Genomic DNA, 21912 nt, shown 5'->3' on the forward strand with positions numbered 1-21912 from the left:
CAAACCTGGCTTAAGAGACGGGCACGAAGGCAGGGCATGAGCCAAATGTGTCTGACCCTGCAAGCTCTGCCTGGAGACCAACCGCTGCATCACTGCTTTCCTTCCTCCTTTCCCTAGAAAGCAAAAGCAGTGATAACGCAACATAAAAAACAAAGGCACAGGTGATGGCACCCTGCCTGTCACCCAGGTTCCTTTTTGCTTCTCTGACCAGCTGCAGGTAGAGCAGAGTTCAGCATCAGGGTGTTGATTTCTTTCCTCTCCTCAGAAACCTCAGCTGTCTGGGAAACAATCTTAGTGCTTTTAACAGTAATGAAAGTTGAAAGCAGTAAACAAAATCATGGGCTAAATCATCCAGTGCTGATATGTCTTTTGCACAGCAAAGAGCCTTTTGTTCAAAGACCTGTATATAACGGGTTCCGTCGTGTTTTTGTTAGCGTCAGAATTAGAAGTGATTTAGAATAGCAATGAAGGTGCTTCTAATGGGCACCTTGTGAGTGTTAATAAAAGGAAGAATACATTAAATGTAGTGATTTGTGATTGGGCTGATGGGGTTAATATTTTCTTAGAATATAGCTGGCCGTTTTTCTTCCAAGTAACAGTACAATGTAATTATGAGTACCTTAGTAGGTGGACTCAATTGCTCCTATCATGAAAATTAATTTCAAGATCATGCTGAGGCTTTCTTTTTCTTTCTTCTTTAGCTTTTACGCTATGCAAGGGGAAAGCAGACACATACGAATGAAATTATATTTGAACAGACTAACTCATAGCTGCCTGTCTGATTCCTGTGAGCTGCTTAAATTGAAATCTATGGGAAGGGAGTGCATTTCTTGCTGTATTCCCTCACATTTTCTGTACCTACACCAGTCTCAGTTTGCTTACATGCTGTTTTAAAGTACTTGACAAATGCAGACAGATGTTTCCATTTTATAGGAGAGAACAGTGAAATATGCCAGTTTTCCCAAAAGTTAATCAGGCTATGATTAGAGCTTTTCCAAGAAGAAAAAAAAAAAAAAAGGCTGTTTTGCAAAGCTTTGTAGTCAAGCTGCCCCTTCAGCACAGGTAAACGTGCTTGCTGTAGACTTTGTAAACACTCATACAAGACCAGGAATTTGAACTCTTATGTTTTCCATTTTTTAATGCATGGCAAAATACAGAAACCCAGAAGTTACAATCTCAGGATGTACTTTCCTGTTCCTTTGTGTAATAAATGAAAATCTATTATACAAAACTACTACAAAGGTTTTCAAAGAAAAAGACCAACATCTGACATAAAAAAAAATCCATTTTTAGAGATATTTTGAGCTCTTGCAAGTAACTTTACCCTTGAAGATTTTAATGGAATTAAATCAAATAGAACTCTCAGAAACAGCTCTGAAAATATACACAAATTTAGAGAGAGATCAACAACATGAAAGTGCTGGATTGCTGCTGTGTGGTTTAAAAACTTAATTACCAATACTCATTAGCAGATACACATCTGACCTATGTTGATTTAAACCAGCTAAAAATAAATCCTACACCCTGAAAGGAAAAGGAATGTATGATACATGAAGCACTGAATCTTGGTCTCTTTGAAAGCATTTTATTGCATGCATTCAAGTCCAAAGCAGGCACATACAAGATTTAGGTTTGTAAGAGTGAAATGGGGTCCCAATAATATAAGATCCATATTTTAGTTCAGTTTGGCAGAATTTCATTGCAAGATTTTATACAAGTTGTTGACCTTCCAACTGCAGGGAATCAGCTGTTGTATGTGTCTGTGCTTCCTCCCCTGATAGTAGTATTAATATTCTGGTTTGCTTGTAGCACAGGCTAGGAAGAGTTAACGAAAGAACAAGAAAGGATGGAAATTCCTTCCCTGGGAATCCTTTGCTTGGTGAAGGGGGGAGAAGCACAAATGTGCTTGCAAGTCCAAGCAGAACGACGTGTATGTAGTTCATCACTCCCGTTCCTTCTGTTTTCTGGAGAGGTACTTAATGGTGTTTGAATATGACTGCATACTCCCATTAATGTAACAGTTTTTATTCGTACAGTGCAACACCAGAAAGATAATCTCTGTGTTAAGTACTTTTCCTTTCTAACCCCTGGAGAGTCAGAACTCTAAAAGCAAATATTGTATTTACCGTAGACTGAAAAAGGGAAGAAATTAGGTTAAAATGCAAAGCAGCAAAGATAAAATAGAGTTGCTTTTGGATGTCTGCAGTGGTGCTGTGAATATATACATACACGTTGTTGTGCTTTTTATATTATCTCTAATTTGAAAAAAAATAAACAACATGATTACAGATTAGATCAATCATGGCTTCAGTATTTCTGGCCAAAGCAAGAAAAGACTCCATGTGCCAGCTAACCACATAATTGAAGCAGAGATTGTTTCACTGTGGGTAATTTGTTTAAGGATTTTAATTTACTGTAATGGGTATTCTTTGCTGCTTTGTAACCTGGCTCCCCGTGTCTGCCTTTGGAAAGCAATCACTGCTCGCGTATACCACTAAAAGGATGATGCAAGGCACTAACCACCAAAATGGAGCAGTGGCGCGCTGCTGCCTGACATCCCTTCTTCAGGCTGTAACAGAGGGAGAAAATTGCAGGCTGTCTGTCTAGATCTTGGTTTGCATGGGAGCTCAACTGGGAGCTCAGCCACTGTTGGGAACAGGGGAAATGGAAGTGGAGAGTCTTTCAGAAATCATCAGGTAAGCAGATAACCAGCACATCCCAGAGGACAGCACTGCCTTGGCTACTGGAACGGCCAAAGGATGAATTTTTTCTACATCTGACCTGTGTGTTTCTTACTGAGTTAAGCACATGAGCAGCGGGCAGTGGTAGCTAGAGAATGTCACAGGTGCTTGAAAGCAAGTTGACAAAAACAGTAAAGGGAAAAATAAGTCAATAGTGTACACAACATGTTTATTTTTGTGGACTGGAAGAGAGCTGCTGGGAGGCCAAACTATTCACAAATGATAGAATATGATGATAAGAGTCTTGAATTCACACGCTTTGAAGTTGCTGTTGCTCACTCTGCTTTTAGAATACTGTCCCAGAACAAATCGGTAATGAGGGCCAACTACCTTTGCTGCTGTCCTTATTTACGTGTATGGTGAAATAACGTGTTTAGTCAAGAGCAGATAAGCTAAACATAGAGAAAAGATGCCTTAAGGACAAAGGAAAAGAAGAGTGGTAAGAAGAAGGCTGAGTACAAAGGGAAGTAGAGGAATAGAATATACAATTATGAAAAAATTTGGTCATCGTTATAGGCAGTTATTTGTATGTCCAGAAAGCACAGGCTTGGTTGCCTGTTTCAGGTGGACAAATTATGCCTTTTCCTTTGGAGGGGTACCTTGTCCCCTTTGGGGATACTACTGTGTGCTTTCTGTATACACATAAGGAGTTCATGGGACACTGCTTGGGATGCTTGGCAGCTTAGGCCATATGTTGGGTCTTCTTGTGGGCATCTCAGTTAACATCAAGAGTGAAAATCTGTTCAGTGAAAGCTAAATGCATCGTTCCTTTAGTTCAGAAGTGGAGATTTTGTGTCTCATTTGAGGAACTCAGCAGCATTGTTGTGCTTTTCTCAGGAGGCTTTTACTTTAGACCACTCCTGCAGGAAGCTCATACTTAGTTTGCTCATGGATAGTTCAACAGTAGGTGTATTTATTGATCGTTTTGTTTTGATGCTGAAAACTAATCTTTCTATAGTGTCCATGGTACAATTCAGGTCCAGTGTATGGATTCACCATCCTGTTGTCTTGGTAATCCCATTGCAGGTGTGATTCTTGTCATCTGGACAGAGTTAGGAGGAAGCGTGTTTTGGATGTGCCGTGGAAAAAGAATGAGTTGTATGCTGTAGAGGTGTGGATTGTGACCAAAGCCTCACTTGTCCATTCCGTAACAGTAATTTAAATGTGAATCTGTATAATGGAAACATTTATTTTATATATTTTTGTATACATCTAGTTGCCAGAAGACCAGAGGTATTGATTATGGAAGTCAGCAACAGAGTGGCACATTACTGGGAAGTGTAATAAATGACACAGAAAGCTGAAATCTTCAGGGAAATCCAAATACCTGCAGTGTTATTTCCTCATCTTTAACATTTAAATGAGACACATCTTTTATGAATGGCAAGGACAAAGATTTTCTTAGAAAACTCTGCAGAACAACAGAAGTTTTCCCTTTCCCAGACCTTTGCACCAATTAGGAATAATTGTTGGCTTCTTCAAGGGAAGTAGAGCAGATGAAGGAAATCTTCATTTAGTTTCTGTTGAGGCTCAGCAACTGAACTTTAATGCTTTTAAATTGCATTCCTTAACCTGGCAAGTGAGAAGGGTTGTATTAAACGGCAAATACCTTAACATCTGGGACTTACTTGTTCCAAAATGAACACCGGTCTCCCTTGATTCCCTATTTGTCTCTCCCTGCTCTTACAATATTTGCCTTGTACTGATTCCCCTTGCTAATTGCAAGCCATCCAGCAGTGTATCAAAAAAGCCATTTTAGTTGCATGATTTAATGCTTTTAAGTCATCTTGGCTTTGCTATTCATTGGTCAACCTTGAAAAATCAGAACAGTGCAAACACTGCAGTGCCATCAGAGGGCTAGCAGGTTGCGCAGGGGACTCTTACTGATTAGTGTCGTTTTTTTTCTCAGTTGAAAGAGCTATTGTGTTTAAGGCCATGAGATTTAGAATTAGGAGTAATTAAAAGCCAAGACTGCTGCCTTTATATTTTTTTAAATATGAAGGCCCCGGGAGTCTCTGTAGTCATTAGAAAATCCTATTCTCGCACTAAGCTTGTCCTTATAAGCAGTTGTTGGCTTTCCTGAATGTAAAGCAGGACCTTGTTCAGAGTGGATGCTGAGAGGGGAGAAAATATCATAAAGGCAGGGAGAAGAAAAGTGTGTATGTGTGTTTGGGGGGAGATAGTGGTTGCGTGGTGGCTTTGTAATGTGTCCTTAGCAACTGGCTTACCACTCTGAAGGGAAAATAGGTGGTGGGAAAGCATTCAAGGAAAATGGGTCACATTTGATCCATGACCTAAGAGAAAAAGTGGGGGGAAGGAATGATCATTTCAGATCATTAATGTGGTCAAAGCATATCCCTGTAAACCTCGTTTATCAAACTAAGCAAAACTGCTCCTCTGATGACTTGGTTATGTGCTGAAAAATACAGTTCCAGCTCTCCCAAACACAATTGCTCCACAGCTATTGTGTTGTTGGTGGTTTTGTTTTTTTTGTTTTTTTTTTTTTTTTGTTTTGTTTTGTTTTGTTTTGTTTTTTTTGGTGCTTTTTTTTTTTAAGGGAAAAAAAATTGTTTGTTTTAAGCACGCTGAAGTAACACAGTGATTAGACATGACAGTTTGGCTGTGGGGCCTTCTTTCAGCTCAGGAAAATATAGAACACAACTGAGCTGTCCTTTCCTGGTAAAAATGAGGTCATTTGTAAAGCTTTGTGTACATTTCTGCAGTGCTCACACGGCTGAGCTCGTAAAGCGCTTCTCCTCAAGTCCAAATCTCGCTTCCACCGATATACCCATCTTTAAGAAACACGAGCCCATTGACCATGTAAGATTAGGAATCACAAGCTGTGATTTAGGCTTAATGACTCCTGGAGGATGCATAGTTTGGATGTAGCTGTCAGTGGCCTGGCTGCTGCAGCCTTGAGTGTGCTGCCTTTGCTGACTCCGAGCTCCTCACAGCTCCGTACGGATAAGGGAAAGCTTTTTGTAATCTCCTTCCTTTTCCATGTGAGCTGCGTATCTGTTCTGAAATATACAAAAGGGCACTGTCAAGGTTGATTTTTCTGTTTATTAAACATAGAAATGCATTGTATGCATTATATTCATTAATCCCTGTTGTTTGCAAAAATCCCCCGGGCAATTAGAATTTATTAAATAATTTATTGTATGTAAAAGCTGATAGCAGTTTTCATATCCAAACTATTTTTATTACACCAATCCAATGTTATATAGCTGCTAATATTTCAAGGTAGTTTTAATTAGCATCTCAGCCTAACACAACTCTGTCTCAGAAAGCATCATCGAAAAAAATAGCAAAGGATAACAGAGGGTGTCCTGGATAAATGACTAGAAAACAGGGAGTAATGTCAGATGTGAACTGACATATCCGATTTGTGCTCCCATCCACCTTCAAACTTCATGGAATATATGCCCATTCGGACAGAAAACTCTTGATACTGACCTCCAGAGCATCTGACTATTTTTGGTAAAGCATTGACTACATCAGTCAACTGTGCTGGCATTCAGTCCAGTCATGGCGAGATGGAAATACAGGAAAGTAAGAAGCATTCAATATGTTGAGCTGTATAATGAAACTGCTTGGTATCAAATAGTAGATGAAACATCCCTGACTTCATAGGGATAGCAGAAGTGAATTTAGATGTGCTTTGTCTCCTTCTCCCCTTTTTTTCCTTAACTACCTATTGAAGTCCTCTGGGAGTACATCGTGTTTCCTAACATACGAAAGTAGTAGGAAAACATCTGGGCTAACAAATAAAATTAGGTCTGCTACTTAAAAAGCAGCCAACATTGTTTGGGGCCTCGGAGACACTCCTGTAATGCAAATAATAATAGTGGCTTTGGAAAGTATTCACTTCTGCTGTGTTGCATAATTTTCAAATACTGCTTTTAAAGGAGAAATTAGAATTGTATGAAGTTAAAAGGAAAAGCATATCATGGAAGGTTGTTTTTAGGTTGTTGAGTTTTTTTGTCTTTAATAATATAACGGTTAAACATGTATATAGTGCTTTCCTCTGAATGCTTCAGAGTAGTTCATTGGCATGGGAACATAATGCACTCATTATAAGGTGAGAGAAATGAGCACAGCAAGTAGAAGGGACTTATGAAAGAGTGTGGCTGACAAACCAGTTTTGTTGCTGCGTTGTCCTCTGTTCTGTACCATTAGAAATGCTTCCCAGTTTCGTTCTTCTAAAAGATTTTGTCTCCTCTGAAGGTGGTTACAGCCTGGAAACAGATGTGCCTTATATTGAGCTGTTAGTAATATCCTTCTAGATGAATCTGAAATTGTTTGAGTGCAGCTGACCGGCCTCGAGGGCGTGAGGCACAGACATCCTGTGTTCCCTCAAAGCAAGCACGAGGCCGCAAATCTCTTTTTTTGGACTAAAAGCCCAGTCTTCAGGTTTTTTCTCCATTTGCCTTGCTTACGGTGACAAGCTCAGCAGGTTCGGCCCTCAAATTATTAAAGCAAATGTTCCTATATTAAAATCCCATTTATGATGCTTGGATTCCCCTGTGTTTCCTGTATCAAGCAGATGAGACCTGGGAGCTTTGGGTCTGTTTTCTCCTTTTGGCAGTGTCCAGGTGCCTCCACCTGCCCCAGGGCAGGTTTCTTCTCTTGCTCCATCTGCTGAGCAAAGGTGCCAATGTCTGTGCAGAGAGGGCTTGTATGGAAAAACAGTTGGAAGAGGGTTAGAGATCTTAGGCATCCACGCACCTTTAGTAGTCCTCTGACTTTCCAACGACTTGTCATCACAAATAAGAGCTTTTCTATTTTCAGGAGGAGAAGGAAAAAAGAAAAAAGAAAGAAAGAAATTAACTCTGAGGTGTGATGACAGAGATTTCTCTAAATCGTACTGCATTTCACACTGGTGGTAACAGCCAACCAGACCTGAGATGACCCAATTTCCACAGGTCAAGAACACTACAGAGAGCTTAAAAATACAGATAGAAGTCTTTAACTACCATCTCTATTGCACTGAACTGTTGGAGTTAAGAGACTTTGTACACAGGCTGGCCAAAGGGATGGGGATGGTAGTCCCACTTTTCCCATCTCCTTTCCTGTGTCTTCTGAAAGCTGCCAGCCAGTCCACAAGACCTAGATTCATTTTTCACTTGTGAGTAAAGCCTTCATGGAAAAAAACATCTAGAAGGATAATCTTTTGTCCAAAACACGCTATTACAAAAGTTATCTCATCCTTTTACGTTTCTCCTGTGGCAAGTATTTGCTATGACCTTACAGCAGTTTTCACCAGGATGCGTTTTCCTGTTGATTTGGCAAGAGGTTTTGGAATGGCAGTGCATGAATGGATTCTCACCATGAGGTTGCACAGAGCTCCCTGGCAGCTCACAACTGGAAGATGAAGGTCTGCCTTTGAAGTCAGCAGTGACCCCATAAATGACTGCCACATGGCTTAGGAAGTGTGCGTGTTAGGGTGTGGTAATGCTGGGATTTTTATAATATGTTTATTAGGAACAGTTAAGCCAGCTTTCCTGAGGCTTTTCATTACTTTGAATGATGCCTTTAAAAGGGGAGTGGATCCTTTCTGAATTACATGTAGTTTATTTTTTTGTAAGCCTCAAAAGAACTTTGTAGCCTTGTAAACCAGGGAAGCAAAATAACTTGGTAATATGAGGGTAAATATAAGAAACTAAATAATATCTTGCACTTTAATATTCTCCGTTGACTACTTGTGTGCTGGTGCATTTACATAACCACTCTCTTTAGCTTTTAAAGAATATTCTGGCAACCCAAAATACACAGGAGAACAAATAATGTTTTAGAGTGTGGAGCACACACTGTAATGGGATGTAGACCTTTCAACAAGCGAGAAATGGAGACAGTCTGACCCATTTTGTTATGTGCACAGGGCAGTACTTCTTATCATGCACGCATAGTGTTTTTTCTATTAAAAATTGCTTAGCATCTGGGTTTGAAGCCAGTTTGTCTTTCGTAATCTCCACGTCACTGTTGCATGTGTTGGTATTGGTGAATATGGTGGGACTTGGTTCTGGGAACATTTGACACTAGCAGTACTGCAAAGACTTTCCCAGCTGCAGTTGAAGCCAGACTCCAGCTTATATTGTTCTGACTCCCATGAAGTTATCATGAGGACTCACGCTGTAACATACAATCAACTACCAGTCATAGTGAAGATTTTGTTTTTTGGGTTCATTTGTGGTTTTTTGTTGTTGGTTTTGTTTTTTTCTTTCCCCACAAAAGATGCACTAAAGTGAGTTACAATAAAGGGAGTTGTAAGTACGTTGGAAATCATTGGGGAAAAGCACTTTCTAACTATTGACATTTTAGCAGCAACCTAATGAGGTACTTAGGTTTTTCTAGTAGTTAGTATGGAGAAGTGGTTATAAAAGATTCAGAAGCTTGGATTTTTTTTAAACTTCTCAGTAATATGACATGAAGAGAAAAAAAAAAATATATATATATATATATATATACACATTAACTTTGTTGTTGAGCAGTCTGATCAGAGCTGACGTCAGCTGTACAGAAAGACTGGGTAGTTCTCCAACTCCCTTTTCTGCTCCCACAGCCTGGCTAAATGGGCAGATTTCCATACTCCTCCTTGAAGAATTGGGAAGTATTTCCAAGACAGCAGTCACAATCTCCTTTACTAAACAGGCAAAATTTGGAAGAGGTGGAAGGAACAGGGGACAAGGAGCCCCTCTGCCCCTGACCCAAACCCCTGCTGTATTTTCCATGCAGATGGTAAAATCATCTTGTTTCCTGCCCTGCATACATGTTCAGAAGAGCTACATTTTCATAAGTTTATTCATGAGAGTAATAGTTGAGAGCTTTCCACAATGTGCACAGTTTTTCCTGCCTGTGTGCTTTACCATCAAGTCTTGAGAGGGATGAAGATTTTCTTCTTTCTTTGCCTGTAGGTTTAGGATTTCCCCCTTCTCTGCCACTAAAACAAGCCTGATCCAGATTTTCAATGTCATCGTTTTATCTGTTGCCTCTCTAACACTCAACTAATACCAGAACCCAGTTTTCCGAGACACTTCACTCTTACAACAGGATGGATTCCATCTGAAAGAGTTTCCAAGGCCAGCAATGGTGTAAGAAGAGACAAAACAACCTCTGCCACCTCTTACCTTTCCAGCCAACAGCAATGGATAGGCAGTGGACATCTTAGCACCTCTCATCCATCTGCAGAAATTGTCCTAGAGATCTCCAGCACAGGACTGCCCCACTCCTGCCACAATCCTCCTGACTTCTAGCAAATTGCCAAAGTGAAACCTTAGGTGGCATGGTGGGCCATCCTGCAGCACCCAAGAGCTGTGTTTGTATATAGTCCATTCCCACCAAGGTCTGCATCTTTATAACAGCTCACTGCAGCTGTATTTGTGCATTGTGAAATTGTATGTTTTAAAGTGCCTGGTGAGGCAGATCATTCCATCTCTGCATGGTAAGGAAACAAGTGTCACACCATGCAGAAGCGCATCTGCGCGTGTCGGCCGAGTGCTTTTTTAGTGTGATATGTGCAAAACATTTCAAAAGGAAGCAGGCAATTAAATTTCAAACCAACATCTCTTCAGTTTGTTAGGAATTCATCATTTCACATAGATGCAATGTTTCATTGTGTGTCATGTGTCTTAAATGGACACAGTTTTATTTTAATTTTTTAATATTGTCTTTCCCGGTTGTTGGGAATTTTTCTTCTTCTTCTGGGCAGGTTATACATATGCTAATAGAAATATGCCTATTATTTGAAGCATAGTTCTGCTTGTCAATGAAGCTTCATTAACACCGTTATCACTGCCTGACATTTATCTTATAATTTTCCTGAGTTGACTGTTACATCTCCATGGAAACCCAAATTGCAATTGAAACAAGTGAGATAATAAAGGCATACGTGGAGGATTGACAGTATGCAAGCCCACAGTGTTTTTCAGGCTACATTTGTTTATAACTCCTCAGATAAATCTATTGCAGTGGAGATTTTTATTACCTGTCTCCTGTCTTTCTATGCTGCTTATTGCAAGGTTTAGAACAAAACTGTTTTTTATTTTGCTTTTTAATTAGAGCAATAAATTTTATTGGGCTCATCAAGGGAAGTTAGAGCATTGGCACAATAAATTCTAGTGTGATTTTTGGTGGAGTGAAATATGAATGGTTTCAGGAGATTTTCACATTGTATAGACTGATGCATTCTGAGGTTGATTTGGGGGGTTGCTTGAAGCAGCAAAAACTTAGAATTGCAGAGTCCTGATTTGCTGACTCTTTCAGTATGCAAGAAGGATCTTTTTCTTCTATACCTAAGGACTTGAGCTCTTTAAGTTCATGACTCTAAATCAATTTAGATGGTGCCTCAAAGCATAGAGTCATGAAACTGGAGTGGGTCCAGAGTGAATTAATCTGAAATTAATTTGATTTTGAAAGGCTCCATCTGGCTGTGTTTGGAAAAGGCATTTAGACAGATATGTAAACAAATGATCATCTGTATTGTATATGCCAGATGTGGTGTCAAAAAAAATGAAGAAATGGTTTTTAAAAAATCAGCTGAGGGGGATTTTGCTATAATGATACTCAACTTCTTAAAATTACAATTGCATCATACTTTGGACAATAATCTTTTCTTATATTGTGATCTGTAGATGGAGGCAGGAAGAGCAAGCCTGATAGGTTATTTTGTTATAAGTAAGAAAATTGAATGTCTCAGCTTTCTTTATTTCAGATCTCCCATAAATAAACAGCTAACTGAAACTAGCTCTACCCTTAATATGGGCAGAGCTGGGATCTTCCATTCCCTTTATAAAGAAGCTATTTAGCTAGAGCAGCCATGTTGGATGTGAACTGCTGACCTCCCTCCCTTTTGGGAACTATGGAAATAGCTCTGTGCTCTGTGAAGCTCAACAGTGAGCAGGTACCATTGTATGCGTACATAAATGGGTGCCAGGCTTGAAATAGATTGGGTTGTAAAGTACTTCCTACAGCAATTGTTTGGTTTTAGTCTGCCGAAACCACTGATGTGTTTCTGAACAAATGCTTGGAGGACTCCTGCCCATCTTCTCCATCCCTCCTCAGCTCCAGGACACAGCTGGCCACGAAGTAGGCAAGTCTTTGTGAACCTCAGAACTTGCAGATGACTGCCAGGCTGAAGATAAGAATGCTGAAATGGTCACATCATTAAATACTACATTGAAGTTTTGGGGGGAAAAGGAAGAAGGGCGTTGTGCAGCAACTACATACATTCTGAGCAGTGTTTGGGAGAGAGAGAGGCTGGGGTTGTTGACAAGAAAACAGATGTTCCTACGTGTCCTGAATTTTAAAAGCCTGATACTGTTCCAATTTGATTGTTGGCATGTCACATATGTATGTGCATTTGGGAGTAATCAAATACTGTTGTGGTTTTTTTTAAGTAATACCTATAAATGTTTTCTGCCACACAGAAAAGAGTATGCTTCATTGCAGATATGTGGAATCTCTAAAGCAAAGCATTAATAATCCACATCGTTAATACTGAGCAGTCAACTACTTCAGATGCAACTTCATAGGAGAAATCGTGTCAGATGGTTCTCCAAACCTGTAATGTCCTTGTGCAAGTGCGTGAGCATTCTTTGTGGTATTGTACAGCTTCCAATAATGAGGAGTGGGCCTCTCTGCAATTTCAGTCCATTTTAGATATAACACAGATATTTACACAAAAGGACAGCCTCTGCCCAAGGAGATTACAGTGGGAAGAGACAGTGAGGAGTATGATAGAAGTGAAACAAACACAAAGTCACAGTTGTTGTTTGTGAGCATCATAGTTTGTGGTGAACTGCCAAGGTTCTCCTCTAGCTAAAACAGAGATGCAAAAATGATTAATAGAAGCCTTTGTTAATGCTGAACTCTTCAGGTCAAAACCAGATGTGCAGGTATCCACCTGTGAGTTGGCCAACAGGAAAGAGATTTTTTTAAAGTCATGCATTTGGTATTTTTTGGTAATGTTTAAACTCTTGTGTTATTTTTGTATTGCCGCATGGAGCTAGATGTACCAACCTTACAGCTGACAGGGGCAGACTCAAGTTAGACTGAAGATTTAATGATTTAACATACAAATCCTGCTCTGGAAGCAAAACTGACTTCTTGGGTAGTTGCCTGAGCAGAGCTCTGTCTTGCAGAATGGTGATGCCTGGAGGACCTCATCCAGGCTGGGATTAATTAGCTCCCAAAGCCTGCGGGAAAGGCTAGAAGACCAAAGCGGGGCTAATACACAGCCTGTTCATGAAGATCTCCAAGCACTGTTAGTCATTCTTGTCATGTGTCCTTAGAGATCAGTCATCCTCATCCATGGGAGAACAAGATGGGGATCAAACTCAAGAAATCTAGGGGGTGGGCTAGGCTTGGCGGCTGTCTTCTACTGAACATTGAGCTTTTCCTAGTTCCAGTTTAGTAAACTCTACAGGCCAGTGTAGCAAATACTTAAATATACTGAAAATAGACCATTGTAAGTTTTATCAGCATAAAAAAAAGATACTACCTAGTTCTGACCTGTACAGATGGTGCATTTAATTGTTTGCTGCCACTATTGGATGAACTAGTAATGATATTTTAATTTGTTCCTAAAATAGAAGACTTTAAGCAGCTCTTCCTCTCCCTGTTTACCTTCCCTTCTACACAAATTCTTTCCCTTGTTTTTATACATGTGCATGTGTGTAATCTAAAGTAGGTATTTTAACTTTTGTGAGTTACTCCATTTTCATCCGTGTGCAGCACAAGCACATCACAAAGCACTACTGCATGTTCTACAGAACAACTTCTAACTATAGAGTAGGTCCATACACCAGTGGGAAGAGTTGAGACAGTTCGAAAGCACTACACTGAATATAATTTTTTTCCTTTGATTTTTTTTTTAAGATAACTTTGAATGTTGTTGTTTTTTTTGTTGTTGTTGTTGTTGTTGTTGTTGTTGTTTTCTCTGTAACAGATATGCAGAGCTTTTGTGACATTACTGCTGCTTGCCTCTACAGTTCTAGGAAGCGTTACCAAAAGTACAACATTAAAATAAAGTCATTTGCCTTTAGACACATATGCAAGGGATCTTCACACTTTGGTCTGAAACTCCAGGCCTAAATCAAGCTGTTTTGGAATTGAGGTGATGCAGCGACCCAGAGGCCAGAATCAGAACAGTCAGAAGCCTCCAGAGGTACATAGTTAGCAGTGAGCATGGGGAGATGACAGCCAGGTCATGATCTCGTTTGCTTTGGTGAGCACAGCTCTTAGGGCTTCTTTTAGGAAGGCAGCAAGCCTCAACACAGTGGAATGAGTGCATATGCCCTAACGTGCACTGCAAGTGCACGCAGCAGTTGCTTCTTAACATAGATATTACGATTTCCTTTGTATCCTCGTTTCCTTCCTGTAATACTAATGAGGAATCTCTAAAGAATAATTTATTTTGTCTCCGCTGTGCGCTGATGTATGTACCTTGTATGTGTATGGTTCAGTACTGTATCCAATTCATGTTACCCTTAGCAGCACGTGCTCTGACCCACCTGTTTGAAAGATGACTTCCCACTGCTTCTCCTTCTCCCAGCCTGAATGTGTTCACTCTGAAATTTTTTTTTCAGCATAGGAAAAGGGTTTTTTCCTCAGATTATCAAGGGTCCCCCCGTGTGACATGGTGCTACTTCCTCAGCCTGCTGAAAACTTGCATGTAAGGCAAGAAAGTGAAGGCATATACTAAATTTGAAGTTTATCAGAAAGCAAGTAGTCCTTTCTAGGACCTATGTTTTACCATGGTTTGTTGTACACAGAGAGTTAGCAAAGCTGAGCTGAACACCGACTCCAACAGAAAACAAATGACTGTGAATTTGAATTGCTTGTCAGGACAGTAAAAAAGCCTGTGTTGTCTTAAGCAACATTATGCTTTTACAGATAATTTCCACAGGCATAAAAGCAATGCAAGAAAACATCTTTGCATTTACTGTTCAGTGCTTATGTGAGCACTTGAGTATTATTAGCTATTGACAAGAATAAAATCTCAGCATTGGATGCCAGGTATTAAAAGCCATCAGAATTGTTTGTGTAGCTCATGTGTGTGAGTGCAAGTGCTGTTGCTCTCTGCTGGATGGATGAAGAATTACTTGTCTCTTTGTTACAAGGCTCTACGAGTCTGTAAGATGAAGTAAAGGGGAATGTTTTGCAAGCTCAGAGTTTTGGTTCCCTCCTGAAATTGCAGTTGGCCTTCAGTGTAGCATAAAACCAGCTTAGTGAGTTGTACAGACACTAAAAGTTGTCACCTTGCCTATGGGCGCAGAGAAACCTGTCGAAAATTGCTTTGTAGACATCACTACAAACGCGGGACTGGTCCCACTGTGTGCTTCTACATTAATTGGGTATGATGTCAGAGTCATTCAGCAACTGCCAGTATGGATTGGTGTAACTTTATAATAATTAGTGGTAGTGGTGGTTTATAGTTCAGCCAAAAACTGTACGAGGCATTACAGCGGGTGCAGTGAATGATTTATGAAACATCTTTTCCTCCAAGCTGCTGTTGAGGTACTGCTCTGTGAATAGTCTTCTGGAGGTGACTTTTTTTTTCCCCAAAACACAGGTATTTAGTCATTCACAGCTTACAAAAAAATAGAATGGCTTCTATTTTATTTTATTTTATTTTATTTTATTTTATTTTATTTTATTTTATTTTATTTTATTTTATTTTATTTTATTTTATTTTTGTCAGAGGTTCTGGCCCTTTTTTTGCTGGCCAAAATCCAATTTAGGTAATTACATTCTGTGTCTTTAAATCCCAACCCCCTGCAGTTTCCAATGGAGTATGGTATTGTTCTACCCTTCCTGGCTGAAATTGTTGTGCGATAATGCTCCATGTCATTAAACAGCTGCCGTCTGTCACCTTACAATGAAGTCATTCCTCTCTAAACAATGAGCTTATAAAGCCCTTTTGAGTCCTTCCAGATAAAATTTGCTCATAATCCAGCAGTTTGGATTTTCAAGCATGGTACGGTGATGGTTTTTCATCTCTTCTGCCAGCAGTTGAAGTCCTTCAAAGTGATGGTGTCCCTTTGGTGCTCATCCCATATCCTGACAGTGATCACACAGCTCAAATGTAAATATTTGGTACTGTAAAACCTTGATGCCTGCAAATGTCTTTGTGCCAGGCTGGATTTAGTAATCTTTACACTTCCAGCTTCTCTGTCATCATGCTTTTCTTGTCTTTTGATGCTTAGGAGTTAAATGTTCTTCCAAGGGATGTTGTTTGGTCCTTTACTGTTAAGTTGGAAAGGGAAAATCTCCAACAAAACAGCAAAGCAACCAAAGTAGGGTGAGGAATGCAAGAGAAACTGAAACAATTTGACTAGGACTGAAAATGGATTTAAAACACAGCTTTCACGCAAACCTATTCAGTCCCCATAACAACAGGTTTTCAGCACCTAGCTTGGCATCTTGTTCAGGAATGGAAGTGTGCAGGGATTAATGCTAAATATATTGACAGTGATGAATTTAAGAGGGTTCCTTTTGATTCAGATTTTGTTCCTTAAGACTGCCCTCCTTAGCAGTCAGTGCACTTTAGCAGTCTTGCCATAATGACAGATATGAATGGGAGAGGCAGAGAAGGCATCTAGTGGGTTTTGCCAGTGCCCCTGCTTAAGCAGCAGTGATATTAAAACAATCTCTAGCTCCTCAAAGAGTGGCCCTGTCAACTTGCTGAAATGATGGAATGGTAGTTAGGTTATTAGAAAGAAAATTGGCACAAATTGAGAGAGACGATGCTCTGGCAGCGACCACAAGCAGCCAGCAACTCGGTGGCTTAATCTCTGCCCTCAGGCTGTTCTCTCCGATACAGATGACACCTTGTCAGCAAAGATGATGTGCTGGGTCATCCCAGAGTCCAATGGGCTAAATTGGCCGCAGAGGGAAGGGTTGCTGCAGTGTAGAGACAGCAAGCCACATAATCTAATTTTTCTCTTTCTTTATGTATGTCATCATTTGGATACTGACAGTAATTGTCAAGGGATTCTCTTCTTAGTAGTATCTCCTAGCCACAGCTATCTCTACACTCATGTTCGCAAGAAATGGTCCTAAGCTTTCACAAAAATTGCTTGAAATCTCTTGAAGACTTTAATGCGTGATTTCTTTTTTGTGTTGTTATTAAACAGTGTCCAAAGGAGGGCTATGGAGATGGTGAAGGGCCTAGAGGACAAGGCATATGATGTGTAGTTGCAGTCCCTTGGTTTATTTGGCCTCAGAAGGAGACTGAGGGGAAGGCTCATGGGATATTGGGATATTCTGTGGAATACTCTATGGTTCTGTGATTCTTCTTCCTGGGTAAAGTGGGTGAGGAAGATGGGGGCAGGAAGGAACTGCTGCCTCTGGGAGTGAGTGTGGCAGGGAAAAGTGACCAAAAACTATACGGCTGTTGGCCACTACAGGGTCTTTGTCCAGAGCAGTTCCTGCCAGAATGGTGAAGGTGGAGACTGGGAGAGAACAAGGGAGCTCATCTCTAGCAGTGAGTTTGTGAGGGGGTCAAAAATGTGTGACTGGATTTTGCATTCACCTGAACAAGCTCAGTGAGAGCTGAACTCTCAGTCAGGTGTGCTTTGTACTTACCGTTCCTCAGTGGATGATTCAAGTATGCGGAAAGGATTTAATCCATAGACTGTATAAAACTGTTCCATTTTGTTGGATGATTTTTTTCATTGTTATCTCCCTTTTATCTACTTGTTCAGTTCATGCGAGTTGGCTGTAGTCCTCTACCTACTGTCAACTGTGGATGAGGATGCTTTTGCAAGTGCTGATGCCCTCCTTGAAATCCCAGCAGAGTTGGGGAACCGTTCTTCCAGAACCCTCAGTAGCATTCATTTGCACTGAAGTCAAACGTAACTTAATGAGGAGCCTGACTATGCTGGCAAAGCTTACTGCCCTCCCTCTAGGCTCAACTTGCCTGTCCCTATTTCCAAAACGTTGGCAGCTGAGTACAACTCCAACCCTATGGTAGGAAAGAATTATAATGAAAAATCTTGAAATTATGCTTGTGTTTTTTTTTTCCTAAATCCGCAGCAGTTTGCAGACTGGCAGAGCTGTCAGAGGATGGTGGAATTAAATCCGGAGAAGTTTTAATGACTTGCCCAAGTTAATTCAGGCAGCTAGTGACAAAACCTGTCCCCTGGAGCATTTTGACACAGCATACTGTAGCCTACACCTGCAGTCAGAGCGTTCAACCATCTTTATCCAATAAAGCATTTAAGGAATATGATCAGTGTAATTGCTCTTCGGCCCCGCCAAAGTAAAGAAAGTGTGTAAGCACTGTGTTGAATTAGAAGAGATCTTCGCCTGTGCCTGCACCTTTAGCTGAAAGCAGGAACTTGATGGTAATGGAGCAATTAACCTGAATAAACAGTTAGAAGTGTTAGGTTTTGTGGTTTCCTCAAAATTGTCTTGTTAGCAATGGAAATTGTAGTAGGGCTCTCAGTGGTAAAGGTGGTTTGGGTAAAGGAAAAAGCAAAGGAATAAATTTATCCTTTATTAAATACGACCTCTGCTGTAATTTGGGGCTAACACAGTAATTACGTGTGGATTTCTTAAAGAAGAGATCCAACAGAGAGAATGGATGAAGGGCATAATTTAAAAAGGAACTCAACTCATTTTTTAGTGTAAACAAAGCAAAGAACAAATGAAGTGAAAAGTGAAGCAGATTTTTGAAGGAACAGTCACCTGAGCACAGCACAAAGCTGCAGGACACAGTTGCTGCCTTTTCTTGTCTTTGCAGGTACAAAATAGTGTGGGAGTATCTTCCTCTTCCTACTAGGGAGGTTGTTTTAAGCATTGCATAGACAAACAGGAAATCTGAAGAAACAGCAGAATGTATTTTTCCAGAGCTCTGCATGTCGTGTGGGTGCTCAGCACTCCATGGCAGCCTTGAAAGTTGCTCCCAGTGTGTATCATTAGAAAGAGTCAGGAGTTTTTTGTTTCCTAGAGTCTGAGGTGGGGATTGTTTAAGGTATCAATGGAGGTGTCTCATATCAGGTCTATGTAGAAAACACAGCTTCTAATGGAGAAATCACAATGGCTGCATTGGTGTTCTTGGGACCTGCAGAGAAGCCTCAAAGAGCATCTGTAAAACAAGAGAGGGCATTTGTGCATGAAACACGATAGAGAAGGCTGGGCCAAATCCTTCAGTCCGTTATTCAGGCAAGACTCCCACTAGGATCAGTGGGAATTTTGTCCAATAAATGAGTGTGATAAATCCCATTGCCTGCTGATCCGTGTTAAAAGCACTTCACAAGTGACAATGCAGCTTCTTCTTGTTGGTTTACAGTCTACCTTTAATATAGTTTTTCCTTCCTGCAGTAAGCAGGGCAAGTGCAGAAATTGCTAGGGGCATATTAATATGTTCAGGTGCCTTGCGCTTCCAGGGAGATGGAGCACAGAGGATTAAAATTTGTCCTGGCATGTGTTCCAGCTGTGATGCAGGGGTATGACACAATGCTGTTTCTTCCTTGCCCTTCTTGGCTTTTCTTTTTTCACACATGAAATGATTTTGGTATGGTTGTACAGATCTCAGGCTCTTCCAAGCCTTCCTGTGGTCATTTTCTTTTGAACAACTGTCAAATGGAGAACGTGTAATTGAAGCCAAGTTTTTCAGTAGTGGCAGGTGGCTCTGAGATGCGTGAAGGTTAGGATGATCACCTCTCAGCACTGCTGAATGCGTGGCTTCTCATCACTACCCCCAGTGGGAGGATGGGAGGAGTGCACTGAAAGTCACATCTCATTGGTGTTCCTCCTTGAAATTCAAGCATCCAAATCTCCTATCACTTACAGAATCTCTAGCCAAATTGAAATTATCATCCTTGATTATCAATAGAAGCAGAAGAGTTGGGGGGTTTATTTTTACCTTCATTTAGAATTTAAAATTCTTTGTTTTCTTTACAAGGATGTACTCCTCCTAAATCGTAATATGTCACATGTCTCAGAGAACAGGGAATTTTTTTTGGTTGCTAAGTTCTTTTCCCCAGCAGAAGTGTGTAGCTGTTTTGAAGTTAGCTGTACATCTGGAGATCAGATAGGGGAACAATTTACAGGGTGTGAAAAATTTCAAACGCTTCATGTCCTCTGCATGGAGAAAAACTTTCTGAAGCAGCATTTTAATTTTCCAAGCAATTTTACCACTGCTTTCTCCTTTTGAATGGTGCATTTTTGTGTGCCAGGCTGCCATAAACAATGTGCTTTAAACTGGCACTTTCCAGACTGCTTTTCCTTTTTAAAGAGCGTAGGCAACTAATCGGCAGCAACCAGCCGCATAGCTGGAGTGTTTTCCATTCTAGGCAATATCATACTAATTTGATGCACACATGGATGCTTCACACAATCTGCAAATTCATCGCTGGCATCTTGCATTAGTCATCTGACAGATTGCCAAGTGTTTCATATTCCTTTCATGTGACTTTATTACAAACCACACACACACACACACGCACACCCCAGCACTGCCTTATTTCTGCCAGTAGCCAGTTCAGTGAGAATTCGCAGCAGTTCTGTTTACAACGGCTATGGAGAGAAATCTGTACTTACTTGCCACACTCCTCTGCTTTAAAATGCAAAAGTACTGGCTTGCGTGGTGCAGCTCTCTTCTTATATAATGACATTAAGCAGCAGCCTGCAGAGAAAACCAGACTCAATGAAAAATGTAATCTCATTGTTTTTTGTACATAATACTTATGCTATTAATTAAATACCGATTTTTTTTCCTGCTCTGTGCCAATTGACATCATCTTTTGCATCTAGTGCACAAGAAAACTGCGTAGTCTCCTAACTTGCCTTTTCTTTTTCATCTCTTCTTCCACTTTCTAGTAACGGCACAGCTAACAAGATGAATGGAGCTTTGGATCATTCAGACCAACCAGACCCAGATGCCATTAAGATGTTTGTTGGACAGATTCCCCGTTCATGGTCGGAAAAAGAGTTAAAAGAACTTTTTGAGCCTTACGGAGCTGTCTACCAGATTAATGTTCTCCGAGACAGAAGTCAGAACCCTCCCCAAAGTAAAGGTACAGTAGTTGTACTCTGTTTGCTTTCAGGGATTTTTTCAGTGATCTTGCTTGCCTTTAGAATTTCCAAAGAGGCTTGCATCTGGGCTGTCTGTTTTGAAGCATACTGTGTTGAGCTATGCAGCATTCCTAAGAGGAGAGAACTCCAGAATACCTATCGATTGCTCTCTTCCTCTTCTTCTTAAATTGCAGTTTAAATGTCTGTTATCTGGAAGCGAGCATTCCAACTGTGCAAAAAATAACAAAAGATTGCCATCCTTGTTTAAATTATTATTGCCAAGAGACATGGAAACCTGAGCGGTCACTTTCCCAGGATTAGCTCATGAAAAATATAATTTTCTACTTCCTTTTGTTTCCTCTCTTTGCGCCCCAGGTGGGAATGATTTTCAGGATACAGAAGGAGGGAAAGAATAGCAGTGGGCTCTTGCTACATCATTGCTCCAGAGGCAATAGCAATTAAAAAATAGAACTGCCCTGGCCTTTCTCAAAAATCTGATTTCCTATTTTTGTGGTCATGCTAAAGGATTGATTTTTGGCAACGGTATTTTTCTAATAGAAAAGGATGTTTTTTTTCTTTCTGCAATTTTTCTGCCACATGCAAAGCATTTGTCCTTAACTGTATTGCTTTCTTTAGCTGTATGCCTATGCATATTTAGGCACGTGACAATTCTGTGTATTATATAATTATAACATAGTCATATGTGTAGCCTTAAAGTGAATATTTTGTCTCACAGAATGTGTTTTTTTCTCTGTGTATTTTCACTTACAGTTTGAGATTGTCGAGTTTCATATATTAAATTGTTGCTGGCATTGCAAATAATTGGCACCACTCAGAGGCATTTGTGCTTGGTTGTGAAATGATTCGATAGTTACTCGTTCTTAGTCCTCTCCCAGCACTGCATTTAAAATCCTTTATGGGGAAATCTCGCAGAGTGATTCTATGGGCTAGCAGCTAGCTAACGGTACAAAGCAGCACCCTCGAGATTTCCAGTTCAGTGAGAGGTGATGGCTGTCACGTGCAGCACACAGCACAACTCCGGGTGCTCCCATGCTTTGTGCGCAGCTCTGCCCCGGCTCAGCATTTCCTCCTCTTTGCTGTCCCAATTTAAGCAGTCTTAAATTGTGCTTTGAGTGATATCTTTTGATAT

At 40.4% G+C, this 21912-nt stretch overlaps 1 protein-coding gene across 17 annotated transcripts in view; it reads left to right on the forward strand.

Annotated features, from left to right (window-relative positions):
• CELF2 (CUGBP Elav-like family member 2) overlaps window positions 1-21912 on the forward strand; it is a 367962-nt gene that overhangs the window by 220023 nt on the left and 126027 nt on the right. For 15 of the 17 annotated variants that reach the window (XM_042872814.1, XM_042872812.1, XM_042872813.1 and 12 more), the window contains one exon: window positions 20568-20764. In XM_042872814.1, coding sequence (XP_042728748.1) covers window positions 20568-20764 — 197 coding nt within the window. Of the gene's footprint in view, window positions 1-1926; window positions 1973-20240; window positions 20404-20567; window positions 20765-21912 lie in introns of those variants that run through there. The other 2 variants (XM_042872827.1, XM_042872823.1) reach the window with 2 other exon arrangements.

Source organism: Lagopus leucura, unplaced genomic scaffold (assembly GCF_019238085.1).
Source record: "Lagopus leucura isolate 7727_CA_CO unplaced genomic scaffold, USGS_WTPT01 Super-Scaffold_100008, whole genome shotgun sequence".
Taxonomy (NCBI): Eukaryota; Metazoa; Chordata; class Aves; order Galliformes; family Phasianidae; genus Lagopus; species Lagopus leucura.